A 17,613-nucleotide genomic window follows, 5' to 3' on the forward strand; every position below is an offset into this window, starting at 1 on the left:
CCTCCTTGATACAGCTCCAGCATCTCATCTGCCTTTACATAATATCAGGCTGTATTAACGCTGCATACGGAGCTGCGCTGGATTTACATTTTCCTAATGATGTGCTTTCATTTTTCCCTCCTGTCCTTCCCTTCACCTCCAGCCCGCAGCCCACGGTGATTTAAAACACACACAACTGTACTGCTGTGTTTTTTTTTACTGCAGAATAACACAAAGCGCCGGGTTGAGACACCTTTGGTCGCCCCGGCCTCCATCTGTTGCACATCTGGAAGTGGTGCGCCGCACCAATAATTGGAAGTCAATTTGTTTGAAGTTATGTATTTGGCATCTGGCTCGATTCATAAAAACTCTGGAAATCGCATTAATTTTATAGCATCTCGAGAAGGCCCGGCTGCTTTTTTTAACTCTTTTTTTTCTTCATCCCTCTCGTGCTGCGTCGTTAATGCATGTGGGGCCTTGCTGGTGGAGTGACGTGGGAGTTTGTCGAGCGCTGGACAGGGTGTGGTCCCTTAATAAAAGCAGCATGCAGGCTAATGCTAAAGAATCATGAGATGACTTACTTTGGAGACAATTCGGATTGCTTTGAGAGCCTAAAAATTCTCCTTCCTCTCACTCTGACCTCAACCTCAGATCATTCCTTATTTTTCCTGAAGGTAAAAAAAAAAAAACTCATCCCGGCTTCTAGTTTGCCACATTTCCAGCAGACGGGGCTGACTGATTGAGAAGCAGCATGGTATTGTTTGTCACACTGCTCTGAGTCACGGCTGAAAATAGATATGACACTTGATGTTTGGTGCCTCACTGCCGCCTGTCAGATTGTTATTCCCACTCAAATTTCACCTAATTTGTGCACAAGTCTTGTCACAGTCCAGATCCTGATGAGGGCTTTTAGGTGGGTATTTTTTTCCCTCCTCGCATTTCTGCAGCGAGACACACACCTGTGCGTGTGTGCAACTTTGTGTATGCATATGTGTGTGTTTGCTCTTGCACATTTGATTAGGCTTGTTTGTGTGCAGTCCCGCGCGTGTGCATGTGTGTGTGTTTTCTCCAAAGTGAGTCACCTCGGCGGGAGGTGATTAAGAGTTGCCAATGGCAGGCTCGACAGGTGAGCGCATTGTAGCGCGCTGGCAGCTGTGGCATCTGCACAGGTGACAGCTTCTCCCGCTCAGTGCCGGTGTCAGTGTTGGTGGGTGGCAGGAGGTCTGACAACGTTGTTTTGGTGACAGAACGACTCCGCTGTGAGGTTCACGACATCACTTGCCTTCTTTAGATTTGTCAGTTTATACTGGGAAGTATAGCTAGTACCATGGAGTTAACCATATACTGCCAAGGAACTATTCCATATGTGAAACTACTGTTTACCAACTATGCTTATGTGCTAAAGAAATCATCAATTCATTCTCTTTTTTCCAAAATAATCCACCTCAAATGTTCTCTTTTGTACCAAACTCCTGCAGTGGTTTTCCTTTTATTGCCATTCTGCACAATATGATGACAAACGCAGCCCACTGCTGCCACCTGCTGTTCGAAATGTGACACAGCAGCAGCTCTGTGATCCTGGAAGTGAGGTAATTCTTTAATGCAAACCATTTTGCAGTGCATGCAACACAAAAACAAACTTTACAAGGTGCAGTCTATGGTAGAAATTGTGACAAGCTAAAATTGAGTGTTTTGTGAAGGAGGTTTGGTATTAAGAGCAGCAGCTCTGCAGTCCTGGAAGTGAGGTAATTCTTTAATGCAAAGCATTTTGCAGTGCATGCAACGCAAAAAAGAAACCTTTACAAGGTGCAGTCTTTGGTTGAAATTGTGATAAGCTAAAATTGAGTGTTTTGCAAAGGAGGTTTGGTATAAAAAGCAGCAGCTTTGTCATCCTGAAAGTGAAGTAAGTCTTTAATGCTCACAATTTTGCTCTGCATGCAGGAGTCGTAACCCAAAAATGAATGGCAAGATGACTTTACCAGGTGCAGCCTTTGGGTGAAACCGTAACAAGCTAAAAATGTGTGTTTTGTAAAGGGGGTTTGGTATTAAGAGCAAGAGGAAGTGAGAGCGCGATGAGGGGGTTTGTGGGATTACAAACTTTGCCAAATTTGTTTTACACGTTCAACTTTAATGTTCTCCTCCAGATAATGTCTCTAACATTACCTGCGCTGCCTCTTTCCCACCACTTCCTGTGATTTTCAAAACAAGGGTTGATGAAGTGTGATACCCCAATAAAAAGTCCCGTGTTCTGATGTCACCGTTGCCTCATCCGACCATATTTCCTTTTGAAGCCTGCGTCCATGATCGCCTTTGATATGGAGGCAAATGAAGGAAATTTCTTCTTCTCCTTTGTCTCTTGAGGTCTATTTTTTTTTTACATTCAGTCAATACTCTCATTAAGGTAAAGTGCATTCATTTGTATTATTCTACCCCTGACGTTCATCAATTCCTGCGCCACACTAATTGGATTTGTGTATTTCCCCAAGTTTGCAAAGACGAGAAAGAAGCAAAAAAAATCATTGAAAATCAAAATGTAAATGAAGCCTTTTGAAATTTCCCTCATGCTGACTTTTCCCTTAGATACTCTTCATGTTTTTTTAGCATAATGAAAATCTATATTTACCTACCTACCGCTTTGGCCAATTACCCGTAAACATCACACAGCACTTTGTAGCTGCAGTAACTGTACTCGGAGCGTGTGATGATTGATTTGTTCTGTCTTGTTTGCAGCTACAGAGCGAGGAATGTTTCGATTTCATTACAGAGAAACACGCCGTAATAACACTCTGAAACATTAATTGAGGGAAGCTTTGATGAGAAATCCATGTTGGGATGTATTGGCGTGTTTGTGCATTATTAATGCATGACATGAGGATGAGATGTAAATGATTTTTTTTCTGGTCACAGTGAGGTTAAAGTTTCCAGCAAACTTTACAAACAGCTTATGATTTAATTCCTTCAAAATAAAAGCGCGCAACTCCTCACCCAGGAAACTTTTCTCAGCTCTCACTGCAACTCTTTCTCCCATCGCCATTATTCATCCTCGAGGGCTCATCAGCTCACAGTAGGCTCATCAGAATTATTACTCCTCCTCTACTTGTCTTTATTATCCAATTTCCCTCCTCTCTCTGCTCCTTTCTGCTTCTCGTTGCCAATCAGCCACCTTGTTCGCCGGCCCCTTCACCTTCCACAAAGAAACTTCTCAGGGCTGTTGTCGTGCAGTGTTTTTTACCCAATTATGGCGCAAAATTATGAAGAATTATGATGTTTTGGCAAAGAAAATGAATAACTTTTGTCATTTAATTATATAAAATAGAACTAAAAGTAATTGTTGTCATGTTTTAAGGGTGTGTAGTAAATGATTCTTCTGTGAGATGACAACAAGAAGCCAGAATCAGGTATATGAAAAAAAGGGGTTTATTATATTTTTCCCACCCCTGCTAAGAATAAAAAAAGGTAACATGTTAGATAATAATATATATCTTTTTTATGAATACATGGATTAAAACATATATAAATACATGAACAAAAACACTTAAAAGACACAGACAAAGACATGTTAGGCGTTGCGGTGAGTACATGAGTTTGAATAAGGCACGTCACATGATCACAATCCCGAACGAAAAAAATCCTTTCATGATGTAGTAGTATTTAAAAAAAGTCAGTGGTTATTTTGCATATGTTACAGTGTTTGGCTACCACAGTGTTTAACAAAATAAAAGCAGACATTTACATTATGTATTAAAGGCTGATAAGTGTCTCCCTTTTTTCTTCTGAGTCTGTTTCCGCTCTGTCCGGGAGGCAGAGAAACGTGTGTATCGTCTATAAAATAAAGTTTGGTTGAGGAGCAGGAGGTCCGTGAGCTGCTCCTGGTCCCACTCAGTTTTGGTGAATGCAAAAATGACACTTTATATACACTTTTTTGGCACTGTCAGGCGTGTTAGCTGTCATTTAAATTACTTATTATAGCACACCCGGAGCCAAGAGTCTTTTAAGGGCTCTGCTCGAGCCTTATAGCTCGTCACCCTCTGCCGAGCTGAAGCTGCTCCTGCGGCTGCTGTCTTTAGACGCAGCTCCGGGCGAGCCGGCAGAAAGAAGGGGGTCGGCGCCAAAAGGCGAAAGCGGGTCGTCCATCAGGATCTCGTCCAGCCGGTGCTCCTCCTTGAGCGTGGCGCTGAAGAAGTCTGTGAAGTGGGACAGCGGGTCGGAAAACGTTGTGCAGCCGTCGGCGCCGGGGATGTGATCCTGCGGCCCTGCAGCGCTGGGGATGGACGGGATGCCGGCCACCCCGGGTATCCTCTGGAGGTAGTCGCTGTTGGGGTCCTCCTGGTAGAGGGGCGGCTGCTGGGGTTGCTGGGGCTGGGGGGACGACTGCTGCTGCTGCTGCTGCTGTTTGAGGAGGTGGGAGGAAAGTTCGACTGTCCCTAAAGCGGTCGCCATGTTTGGGAGGCCATGTGCTCGTGCCTGGATCTCAAGCTCCTGGGAAAACAAAGGAAAGGAATCAGAGTTAAAGATGGCATCTAATTGTGGAGTTTGAGCCAATTGGATAGCATTGGCGTATCCAAGCGGGGGCATTGGGTGGCATGGGCCCCCCTGAAATCTGATTGGCCACCCCAGGTGCCACATAATAAAATTAAAAAACCTATATACAAGAATGTATCATCTGCATGTCAGTAGTTAAAGATGATCATTAATGGGGACAGAAATGCTAACATGTTTGTGTGCGTACACGTACAGTCACCCCTGAAAAACACTGAATACCAGCCTGATTATCGTGAGTTCCATTGGGAAAATCCCAACCACACCTTGTCCACATACTGTGGTAATTTTGGAGTTAAACACAGTTAGGGAGTCTGGGTGTTGATATTCTCCCACACGCACACTTATCACGGAGTATACAGTCAGCACCCAATTTCTCAGCAGTGTCATCAAAAAAGCCCTTGCTTGACCTTTGTTTACCGTCTTTATTTCGTCAGCGTTTCCTGGACGGTTTTGTCATTGTTTTTTTTTTGTTTTTTTAGATTATTTTTTTGGCCTTTTGGCTTTATTTTACAGGACAGCTGAAGATAGACAGGAAATGTTGGGAGTAAAGAGTGGGGGATGACATGCACAAATGATCGGCAGACCGGGAGTCGAACCTGCGATCAGTGCGACGAGGACTGTAGCCTCTGTATATGGGGCGCCTGCTCTACCGACTGAGCTAAACAGCGCCCCTGGTTTTGTCATTGTTGAGTAAACGCTGATAAACCGCGATCTTTGCGTGCTTAAAAGTGCGTGAGTGTCTCTTTAATTAATGGTCATCATCTATTTCTGACTGGCTTTTTTCCCCACTGAAAGAGCTGCAGTCATTTTCTGTATTCATCAGGTAATTAGCAGCGAGCTTTGAGATCAGAGGAAAGGGCGGGGGCGGGGGGGTAAAGCTTTGGAGTTGGAAATGAGTTTATGTTGTTGGGTTGTAAAGGTGGAGGTAGAAATTAGCATAAGTGTGAAGTAGCATGCGATGATTGATTGAGCTAGGAATGAGGGAGTGAGACCTCTTGTCAATACACTGATCTTTGATATAAAAAAGCGGCACTTTTAAAGGCCTGCAGAAGGTTGTTTTCAAATAAATCCCTAATATTAAAGTTTCATGTATCTCATAGACAATTCTCACATAGTTTGAGCTCATAAAGTTTTGTTTTCAACCCTGAAAACATTCCCACTGTGGTATTTTATTACCTGGATCCTCAGCAGCAGCCTCCTGTTCGCCTGCTCCAGCTTCTTCTGACGGCCCTCCAGCTCCCGAGCGTGCTGCTGCTCCTTCTGCAGCCACCTTATGTACTCCACCGAGGCCTTCAGGATGGTGCCTTTGTTCCAGCGCATGTCTCTGCAAGAAAGAAGATAACCTTTTACACAGAACCCCCTGATGTCGGCAGAATATCCTCCGTAATAAAAGGGGGGAAAAAACGGGCGGGAAAAGTTTTAACACAGAGGTTCTTTCCCCCTCCTTTTATGATATGAATAAGAAATGGTGATTTACATGGGGCAATTATTCATCCTTGGACATTACATGGGGACACTGAATGGGAATTTTAATAGAATAGTTAAGTAGCTATGTGGAAAGTCCATTCTCGTACCTCCTTGTTCGGTAAAATTAATCCTCGAGTAAAAATAGGTGAGGGAAAATGAGCTAAGTAGGAAGACGGAGGGTGGAAATGGAGCTTTGGACTCGAGGTGCTAGAGTGCAAGTCATTCTTTTTGCAGATATTATTGCTTTTTTTTTTTTTTAAAGAAGGGAAAGGGGAGCCGTAGTAAAATTGTCCTTTTTCACAGGAGTGAGACGTTGGTCTGATCGGCGTTAATAATCTCTTTTATCCTGTGTTAATGGCACGACGACAAACCCTCACCTTCCATTTAAATCCGAAGCAAAGTTCAACCTGCGAAAGATGGCCGACGGATTTCGATTCAGCCGCACGCTCCGTCTCTATGTTCCGATTGTGCTTCAAACTTTGATTCAAATGGCGCGGCCTGCTTCTTCTTTGCATTTGACCCCTTTTTTTCCCCTCATCATTCATGCTTTGAGCTGAACTGCCGGGGACCCAGCGAGAGGATGTACAGCTCTGAGAGCGAGGACTACAATGGAGGTTCAAGTGCACCCTTGAAAAATGACTGAAATGTGCTCGAGTTCTCATTTGAATTCAATGGAGGACGTTTAGAGTGTCTTTGTGCTTAGAATTTAATACGCTTCCCCGCCAGACAAGTCGAGCAGCCGTTAAAATGAAACGAAAAAGCTGAATTGTTTCAATAAATACATGAAGATTTGCAACTTACGGGTCGTTCGACTTTGGTATGAGCGTCCCCAACTCCTTAATCCTGTAGTTGATGTTGTATCTTCGCCTTCTTTCAACTAAGAAGAACAAATAAGAGCAAGAAATGATTAGATTAGCATCTGCTGCTATACTAAAGGCTAGCAATAAATCACTTTCAAAGGCAGTTGAGGACACTTACTCAAATTATGGTTGTCTTTTTTCTGTCTCTCTTTGGCCATCACTCTTGTGTCGTGCTCTGTCAACAACAAAAAAAAACACAGAGGGGAACAAATTGGTTAGCAACGCACACAGATTTAGCAACTGTAACACAACGAACCCAAAACACCACAAAAGGTCCAGTCAGGACACACACACAAGCGGTTGTTTTGAGGGAGTTCAAGGCCGGGGTCACGCCAGAATGTGGAGTTTTTCCGGGACACTGAAAGAGCCCAGTTCATCCCCTCGCATGTCTGAAGGATCCTGTTTAAACTGCTAATTCTGTAATCAAGACACTTTAGCAAATTCGCTAATCTGTCCCAAAAATGCCACAGCATCCATATTTGTATTCGCATTCTTCCAAATTACATAATTGGGGACCTGAGATTGGATTTCCCAATTTGTCTCTGTTGATTCAATCAGGAGCATTTAAAGTCTGTGTAACAGCCCATTGTCCTCTCCGCCCACACTCCAATGAAACAGATGGCAATTTACTTACTTGGCCCCCGTTTGGAGTGAAGGGTTTTTTGGGGCGTACTTTCTATTTCCTAAATCAATTAAGGCACTTTCGCTTGATGCATGACATTAATAAGAAATGTCTTAAAGGGCCCATTGTGTTTTGGGTTTTTTTACCGAAAAGTCTACACGTTTCTACGGCTTGTTATCGGAACAAATGACAAGGAGGACAGTGTTTGTTAAACATGGATACAAGTCAGTGTACGCCTTTTGTTGGTCTAACACAAGTTGGATTCAATTTGAGCAGGAGCAGACACACAACATGCTGCCGTTTTTAATGTAAGATTTCTACTGGAACTGGACTTGGTTGAAGTTCTTGAAGACGTTTCCCAGCATCTTAGTGTCATACTAGGTCAACAACTCACCCTTGATTACACATTTATTAGCATACTAATGACCTACCGAGGCTTATATTTCTAGCTCCGTCCGGTTGAGAAGAGGTGAAACATCTTCAAGAACTTCAACCAAGTCCAGTTGCCTTTTGGATTAAGAACTTCTTCTTAAAAGCTGAAATGTGTTTTGTTACTCTTTCACCAATGTGTGAATGTAATAATCCATTAGGGGTTAAATCAGTGCTATGGTATGAGTGCATACCTGTGTATTCTCTTTTAACAGTGAGCTTTGTGGGGTTAGAAGTGGGGCTCATTCCACCATTAGGGGCGTTCATACCTTGTTCACCCCCATACACGTCCAGCATGCTGCCGCTGAGGGACACCTAGGAGGGAGAAAGGGGAGAGAGAAAGAGAGAGGGTCAGTCCCAGGGGAAGCATGCGAAGACATTAGCATTTCCCTCGCATGTAAAAAGCACGACACAAATAGTTGTTTTTAGCTGCTGTGTGGCTTTGTTCTGCATTGACACAAAGGACAAGAGGCAAGTGAGGCGATCAGAGAAAGGCTGTCAATCCTGCGGAGTCCACAGCAGGGAGCTGTAGTTTCCACGTCTTTCTCAGCAGGACAAGGCAAACCCAGTGCTGTAGGCAACAATTGCTGCCATGCTCAGATTGCTTTGTCATCTTGTTTTGAAGTCAACAAGATCTAAACCTTGCTGAAACCAGGTCAACAAAAGTCCATCCTCCAGCGTTACCCCACCCAACCCTGACCTCCGACCCGGGCTTGCAGCCCTCTGAGCGCCTTGGTCGTCTCACTGCCACCATTATCAAAACCCCTCCACTTGAAAGCGCCCCTAACACAGAGATGTCCTCTGTGTTGAAAATAGCATCCCATTACATGAAAAGGCTAGTTAGGTCAACTGCTCGAACAGAGGCAAAACTGTTTTCCTACGGGTTCATGCCGTCTGGGAAAGCCTCCATCGGTTTTGCGATAAGACGTCTTTTCATGGCCCCGGAGACATGTCAAGATCTAGCGTGCTGGCACACATGTGTGTCTAATTCGCATTTGTGTATTTATGGGAAAATGCTACAGAAGCCAGCATGCATTCCAAGATGCGCACAGCCAATTTTGTCCGTGACATGTGTGTCAAATCTAACTAGGAGATCGGTGAACGCGATAAGGCCGCATGTCAAGCCGAGAGATTTGACATGCAAGAAACAAAACAGAAGAAAGTGCAGACATGTCAGATATCTGCACTTGGTTTGGTTTGCATGTGCATTTTTTTCTCATTATCTCACCAAGATTGGAGAAGAGGAGGAGGAGAGGGAGGAGGGGACAAAAGTGCTTATCAAAATGAAAGATTGCAACAATTCCCCCACTACTCCCATTGTAATCACTTCAATCGCTCTCCGGTCTGTGTTCCTGGATGTGTTGACACGGCGAAACGACGTGATGCATCGCACTGTATGACTAATTAGGATGAATTGATCCATTTAAGCATGGTATCATTTCTGAACAAGCCCACGGGGAGTTGTGTGCATTAGCCCAACCCAATGGCTCAGTAACTCTGTCTCAACAAAACCTCCAACTCCTCTGTTGCGCTTGTTTCCTCAACCTACTGGCTTACCCATTCCTCTTTCGCTTCTCCCCCCAATGCCTTATCTTTTCCTTCACTGTTGCGTTATCTTTGTGTGTTATTCTTTGTCTGCTGATGTGTCTTTCTCTGTGTTTAAGGAGTTTCAGATTCCCAGTGTTCTCATCCCACAAAATGCCTCTGTTTTTGGTTCAGGTGTTGCAATGTCGCCCGGCCAAATGGACCACTTGTTCCAGATGTTTGCGCAGAGTTTTTGAATTCCTTCTCCGCTATGAATCGTGCTAATAGTGCCTGTCTGTGGTGTCATCTTCAGTTGGTAGGTTGTCCACAAACATCCTTCTTTTGCAACCTAATCTGCACTGTTGATCGTCTTGAGTAATGTGAGAAATGTCTCTAAGCCCAGATGAACTTTGACTCATCTCTAGACTTAAGCTGACCCCAAACTAAGTCCGGTCCCCTTCTTCCCAAGCTTGCACTAAAACGTTTGGCTGGAAGGAACCCCACTTTCAAGTCCCCATTCAACTAAAGAAGAAAGAGGTCATTAGTTAAGGAACCTAACTTGACTCAAACCAAACCGGAATAATGCGAGCAGGTCAACAAACAAGGGAAATGCTGCAGAAATCAATACAAAAGACCATCAAACTGTTGATAGTCAGAGTGATTCATACTTACATTGTTTTGCATTATGATGTTAGACTCCATGCAATCCAAGCCCCCATCATTGAACCCGGATTCAAGACTAATTAGGTCATCAATAACTTCATCCATTGGAAACTAAAAGAAAACAGTATTTTCAGTATACTCATGGACAGTAAATTATGTTAGTACCAGAATTGTTTAACACTGTCCAAGTCTGATCTTTTGCACCATTCAAACCAAAATAGACACCAAAAGGAAAGGGTTCTCTCATCAGAGACTGCATGTCTGAAGTTATTGATGAGCACATCAGAGAGAGAAGGAGATCAATAACGGCATCACTTTGTTTGGATGATTAGTTGGAAGCACTCTCCCAAAATCAAACACACAATTTAGACAGAAGTTTTACAGGTTGATGATATTTGTGATTTCTATTCAGACAGGAGTGTCAGCCATCATTGATCTCTCGTTGGAGGGCAGGATTAAGAGAGACAAGAATCTTACAAATCGCATAAAAAATGAAGTATTTTTGGTAGAAATGTGGAGCATTGACAGGAAAATGTATTAAATATCTTGCGAAATCTGCAAATGTTATGACCTTAAGTTCTGTGGGTCAAATTCCACTTTTGTCCATTCACCGTTTTGAGTTTTCCCAATTTCAGTTCCATATATCAAAAAATCATAAGTCACAAACAGACGCTTTCTGTTTCCACTCACCTCGCTGTCGTGGCTGGCCATAGTGAGCAGTGTAACAGGGCTGTTGGGGTTGCTGCCGTCGCTGACGGCTGGCATGTGTCCATTCCTCATGATCGGCACGGTGGCCAGCGCCTGGCCCGGGGTGTGTGGATGCTGAACGGCGTGGCCCTGTCCAGCTGATGAGGCCAGCTTGGAGCCCAGCGTCAGGTACTGCTTGACCTGCTGGTTCTGGGTCTGGTGGAGGTGGAACTTGGAGTTCTCCAGGTGGCTGTGTACCTGCAGCAAAAAAGGAGGTCAGTTAGTTGAATAGAACACCAGTTCAATAGGTTGGAGAGTGCGAATTGTTTCACCACCACTGAAACAGCCCTGACTAAGTAGAAGCGATTGGCAGCTGTCGGAATTGGAAAATAATTCAACACAGAAATAGTTGCGTGTCACAATTTTCCCATTATTACTAACTTGTGCCGAGCAAATTCAAAGACTTCTAGTTTCTTGTAGAACTCCTGCTTACACTCACATTTAAGTGAGTCATGTTTGGTGTGTTAAGCAAATGTCCTTCCGAGAATTAGGAGTCATTCCTGAGGCCTTTCATATTAAGTATTGTACTTTTTCCGCCCAAAACAGCACTTAGTTGATCAACAAATTCCAAGAAATTCATATTCTATTAGTCTACAATAGTCAAGATGGGCAAAACAGTAATAAAGTTCTCACAAATACAGGATATAGAACTGGAAAAAAAATTACAATCCTGTTCAACAAAATGTTTTTACCAAATAACCAACACTATTCTTTCATTTCCATATCTTACATTTGAAGCTCTGGTTGCGTCCCGCATCGTGAAGTAACCGCAGTCAGTTAAGTGTGGCATTCTCAGAAAAGCAGATAATCTTCAGGTTGGTTTGTTTGTTGTAGCAGCAGGTCAACTTTAAGGATCCAAGTCTGCTGCTGCTGCTGCTGCTGCTGCTATCCTGTCGCTCTGCTGACTCAGTGAGTGTCTGAACCTCCCAGTCCCTTATCAATGTCTTATAAAGGGCCCTAAGTGAACTAATTAGGCCCAAAGCTGGGGGTAAGCCTTTATGTTGCTTAGCATGATAATCACTTCAAACACTGGACTGTCAGATCACCCAGGGTTTGATCAGTGCAGGATGTCTGCCTTTAGCGTCTATCACTAATTCATTGGGACCGCCCTTTTTTCTTTGACTGACCAATCAGTGGTCAGCTCCCAAAGTCCTCTGCTGCCTGCTCCAGGGGTTGTGGCAGCACAATTGACCCTTGTTCCCCAATGGGGGTTTAAATAACTCCTCTAATGCCATTTTTAACCAAGCCTTTATATTCATTCATATTCGTTTCATAATAGTATTATCAGTTTGCCAAACAGTAACTGCAGTAAAACTATTTTTGTGCTTATTACTGTAGTTTGATGGCTATTTTCAGAGGTAACCTCTAACCTAAAAAGTTAACTCACTGGTGTGGAAAAAGTGAACTCACAAAGCAGCTCACTGTTATAACTCGCTTTATTAGTTTATGACCTACAGAGTATTTTTGGGTGTACGTGATAATAATACACGTATTGTTAGCCGCGGTACTATAATGTCAGTCTTGTTAGTAGCTGATGGTCATCTTGTCCAAACAATGTGCTCCATGGGCTTCTTTTTTGATACTTTTTCCATCTCTGACCTTAACTAATCAATTTAACGGAGAGGAAAGTCAGATAGGCAACAATGCTGGGGTAGTTCTTGGGCAGAATTAGAGGACTGTGTAATATGACTTAATCTAATATGTGAAACTGATACTGGAAAAAAGTTAAATTTAGGACTAAAATAATTTTCAAATCTTTAGACCATCTGCTACCATACAAATAATGTATTTTAGAGCACATTACAATGCCCACAAAAACATTGTTAGTGTCTAGAAATATACAAGATTATGAAAGCATCAAAGCTAGTTTGAAAGAGTGAATAATAACAATGCTAAATGTCAAATAGTGTTAGCTTACAAGCTACCCAACAATATCAGTTGCACAAGTTGAAAACAGTCATAAAGTCAGCTAACTCAGCTAACTTACTCTTTAAAGTCTAATGTAGTTACCTTAAGTTTGCCAAAATAAGCTAACATTAGCCATTATTGGCTACTAATGACACCAGGTCGAATAAAGCTGTAGCAACAAACCACAGTAGCATTACAGTATCAGTAGCACAAGTTGAAAACAGTCATAAAGTCAGCTAGCTCTCAAAACTTACTCTGTAAAGTCATACCTTATATTTGCCAAAATAAGCTAACATTAGCCATTGTAGCTACTAATGACACCAGATCGAATAAAGCTGTAGCAACAAACCACAGTAGCATTACAGTATCAGTGGCACAAGTTGAAAACAGCCATAAAGTCAGCTGGCTCAGCTAATTTACTCCGTAAAGTCTAATATAGTTACCTTAAGTTTGCCAAAATTAGCCACTAGTAGCTACTTATGAGAGCAGATCGAATAAACCAATGAGTGAAATTATTTAAACAACAGTGTGTCACATTGCTAATGATTTATAATTTCAGGTTTAAGGAGGAAGACTGTCATTTACTAAAGAAATCATTTCTGGAATTGGTTATTGCTAGCTTGTAATTAGCCTTTCTTTTTTCAGACTTCCAACAATTCAAGTATTTGGGGGTACATTTTTATAGCACAGCATTGCTAAAATGATAGGGACTTTTAGCTGCTACTTTGGATTTGCACTTTATTCTAAAACTCAGCATTAAATTGTACTTGTCAGCTAGACTAGCTGCACTTATTCACCACTCATCCACCTAGCTAAGACCAGGCTCATCACAATACTCGGCTTGTCAGTAGTGACTGAGAGCTCTTATCTGACTGCTCCAGGCCAAACAAGATGCCAGTTGTTAGCCAATCAACATTTTTTTCCGCTACGGATAGCAGGAGGGATGCCAGGACTGCGACACACCACATCTGCTTTGTGTGACAGCGGTTTGTCCTGGTTTCACTTCGCCTTTCTCACTACTGTAAATGCCGGAGACACGCTTGTTATCCACTTAAGGGGATCTGATTAGATTTGAGAGGTAATGGTGCTTCAGTCACCGAGGCGAACCTCGACAATGGCGGGCCTGTGCATGTGTGAAGCGGAGATGCTGAAAATTATCAATGCCCACCATAGAAATGGGGCAGGAACGAGATAAGAATCTAATAAATCAATGGCCAACTTTGGGATTGTAGTGACAATTCTGATGGTTTTTCTCTCTCTCTCTCTCGATGCGGCTGCTACACCTGCTGCAACAATTGGGGTAGTGTTTGTGGTTAGTGGTGGAGAAGAGGTCACAGGTTCACTTTCCATTTGCACACATTTGCACAGTTATGCCAGACACGCAACCCACATTGTAAAGACTAAAATTCCAAATTTACTCAAATCAAAGAGTCAGTGGATTTGATTGTTGCATGTCTAGACAGCTCCCGATCTGATGCAACATCATGTGATATATCCAATCAATCTACAGCAGTTAGCGGTATTTTTTTTCATAATGTTTGAACAAATGTATCCGGTTTGCATTTATACTTCCTGCATCCACTCAGAAGACAGAATTGACTGTGCTCAGGAGGTCAGCTGCATCTTCTTAACTTCATTAGAGACATTTGAACCACCAAAAGAGAGACATCTGAATCACACAGCCCCTCTTCATCAAACTTCTAACTCTTACATCAACATAAATTGAGTACAGTTTTCTTAATCGCACATGAATGCTACAGACTGATCAAATACGACAGATGCTCAAGTCACAACTCACATGTTTACCCAGCAGTTATATGTATCTATCTGCAAGCAAGTGCACCATAAAGCATGTCCTAGTAGAATGCTCACATTCAACTGAAAATAGCATCCATATCCTGCAATGTAAGACATATTTTCCCAATTATATTTTTAGTTACAAGCTCAAATTCGCCTCTAAAAGTAAAAAAAAACACAACTTTACATTACAGAAACACTCACCCAGTGCTTAATCTTATTCGGCCCCACTGAAATGCTGCCTTCACAGCCCCCTCTTAACAGACAATCTCACAGGTGTCTCTTCTAAATGAAAAGCTCTTGCCTCACTCAGTTTCAGTCTTACCCAAGTTCTCCTTTCACTTCAGAAAAATCCTGCAACTTATGAAACACCGGGCGACTGTGACATTAAGTCGCTGTACAAATGATGGACAAAACCTGGTAGGAGGTTTGGATTCATTTCTGCAAACTAGCTGTATTTGTTTGCAACATATTGACACAGTTATAGGAAATGCAGAGTAAAGATATCTTTTTCCCATCTTGGATCAGGATGGAACAAAAAACCTTCTCAGGCATGCTTACAGTTTTTTTGCTGAGCCTGCTAACCAGTAAATTGCTGTAACCACACACCCTAGATTGTGAAATGTGAGGGAAGATAAGAGCGGGACGGCGAGCTGATCACAAAATCTGCATCACACGGTGGCTATTCAGTCATTCTGCTTGTAAGTGCATGCCTTTTATAAAGTGCAGGCTATTTCTCTTGCATGCAAACACACACAAATGCACACGCAGTTACACACTTTTCTATATCTGATCTTGCTCCCCGGACGATTCGCTCCCCTCCCCCTACCTGTAGAAGCTGGATCTCTGTCAAGGTGATCACTTTGACCACACAACAACGACTCATGGCTCCCCGAGTGGCAGCGTCTCCCACCACAGGAGCTGCAAATAATTCTCACAGAGGAACAAGAACTGTCAGGGCTTCCAGCTCACCGAGACAGAGGGCGAAGAAGAGGAAGAAGAAAAAGAGGTGCCGCAGCCTCCTTCCTGAGCTTTTGCAGAAATATCAGAAAGGAAGGCATGACACATCAGCTTATTTGGGAGCCGTTTCCTGAGTGTGTGTGTTGCTACGAGTGTGTGTTTTTTGGTCAGGGAAAGGCCTGACAGAGGCAGAAATACAGATGGCAGTTAGGGGGGTTGGTGTGTGTATGTGTGTGTGTCGGGGTGTAATAAGTTGACAGAATGTGCTTGTGGATCAGCTCACTTTTCCTTCCTGCAGAACATCCAGCTCAGCTCAGCACATTCTCCCAGGTTATCTTCATGACACTCACTTCCCTTAGAAGGCTTTTTAACCATCAAACTACTGCCGCTGACAAAAAACTATAATCCGAGTATGTGTGCATAAATACTGAAACACACAGATGTACACTCACACAAAGCAGTTATGTCTCAATCAATGTCAGGCAACAACAAAGGCCGACATGGGCCTTCCCAGAAACAATCAATGACAGACAACGACAAAGACCAGCACGGGCCTTCCCAGAAACACTTGGAGAAATCCTGGACACAGCTTATTTAGAAGCCAAAAACCTATGAAGTACAGCAAAATGACAAAAAAAAAAAGGTTGGCAAAACAAGTAAAGCTAGTGGAAACTTTTGTATTGAAGCAACGGCGCTTCAATTCAACGGTGCCGGCAGCTGTAATCCCGTACACACTGCGTACATGTTCTTATTATTTGTTCTATGATCATTAAACTGTGGCAACAGAAGATCCTGTCTTTGATCCTTTTCCCTTTCTCCGTCTACTGTTTATGAGTTGCAATCTTCCGCTCTGTCCATTCATTAATGTGATGACGCAAATACATTTGAAGGCATATGACTGGTGTAACGTAACTAGGCAACAGTCAAGGTTATTATAGCAAACAATTTCTGGCACCTAATTATGAAGTTGGCAAAGTTTATTTTGTATGTGGGCGCTGGTTTAGTTCTGTTGGTAGAGCAGGCGCCCCGTGTACAGAGGCTATAGTCATCATCGCATTTCATCTTCAGCTATCCTATCAAATAAAGCCAAAAAAAAAAAGCTTTATTTTGTGTGTTATAAGCAATGTATGGATGTTCATCCAACAGGATATTGGAATAGATGTGGAGGCCTTCCACAAGACGCCAAATTAATTTCTTATAGGTAGGAATACAGTTTAATTTTAGTTTCTCATCTGGCTTTTCAATTGTTTATTGTGACGGTTATTGTATCCTGCTGCTGCATATTGTTGTTACAATCTTCATCTCTCTGCCTGGCTGTTTCTTTTGTTTTTAGGTTATTATGTTGCCATGTGATTAAATCAGTTGCCAGCTTAATATTTCCTTTTACTTCGCACCACTCTAGAATATCTGAAAGATCAGCTAGAGTCAGTCATCTCTCAATCGGGAGGTTGGAGGTTCAATCCCTGACTACTGAACCCCAGACTGCTCCTGAAGGCATCGCCACTGGGTATGAATGTGTTTGGAGATTGGCACTTTGGCCTTTGCCGTCATTGCGTAAATGGGTGAATGTGACGTGTAGCGTGTGTTTTTCAAGTCTTCTGACCACTCAAAGCGCTTTTACCGCTTTGAGTGGTCAGAAGACTTGAAAAACACTTTATAAGTCAAGCCCATTTATATAACATTCCAGTTCATTGCTCCCAATATTTAGCTAGCTGTTGTTTTTAAGGTAAGTTGGCTGGCTAAGTGCAGTTAATCCGAGTTCTGGTGTTACTGTTACCAAAGGTGTCCTATATGCGCAGGAATGGGTCGTGTACTATGAAATGTAATCATGCCGGCGCCACTGCTTCAATTTACTTCCTACCTGCCTAAGACTACGCATGTAAATTAGCATTCTTGCTAGCTCTGGCATGTTCACAAGTTGTATGTTGATGCTTCGTTCATGAACGTGCTCTGTCCCCGTCAGAAAACGGTAGCATCGTAGCAACGGTAGAATCGTTAGCATCACGGCTAAAAATTGTAACAGAGAATACTGAAGAATAATTTGTTGTGCACAACAAGCTAATATCTCTCTGTTAAACTGCAATGTATCTCACACGTCCACAGTGGCTGATTAAA

At 42.8% G+C, this 17,613-nt stretch overlaps 1 protein-coding gene across 1 annotated transcript; it reads right to left on the reverse strand.

The window, feature by feature from the left end:
* Positions 1-3,427: 3,427 nt before the first annotated feature.
* Positions 3,428-15,427, reverse strand: tfec (transcription factor EC). Its single transcript, XM_069671335.1, has 9 exons — positions 15,368-15,427; positions 10,777-11,031; positions 10,096-10,197; positions 8,094-8,214; positions 6,967-7,023; positions 6,790-6,865; positions 5,698-5,845; positions 4,319-4,458; positions 3,428-4,240 (listed from the first exon to the last, which is right to left on the reverse strand). The coding sequence occupies exons 1-9, from the start codon at positions 15,422-15,424 to the stop codon at positions 3,991-3,993; spliced, it is 1,206 nt and encodes a 401-aa protein (XP_069527436.1). The 5' UTR covers positions 15,425-15,427; the 3' UTR covers positions 3,428-3,990.
* Between the last annotated feature and the right edge of the window lie 2,186 nt (positions 15,428-17,613).

Source organism: Semicossyphus pulcher, unplaced genomic scaffold (assembly GCF_022749685.1).
Source record: "Semicossyphus pulcher isolate SPU_LCO1_2020_fin unplaced genomic scaffold, fSemPul1.0.p SCAF_20, whole genome shotgun sequence".
NCBI classification, from domain to species: Eukaryota; Metazoa; Chordata; class Actinopteri; order Labriformes; family Labridae; genus Semicossyphus; species Semicossyphus pulcher.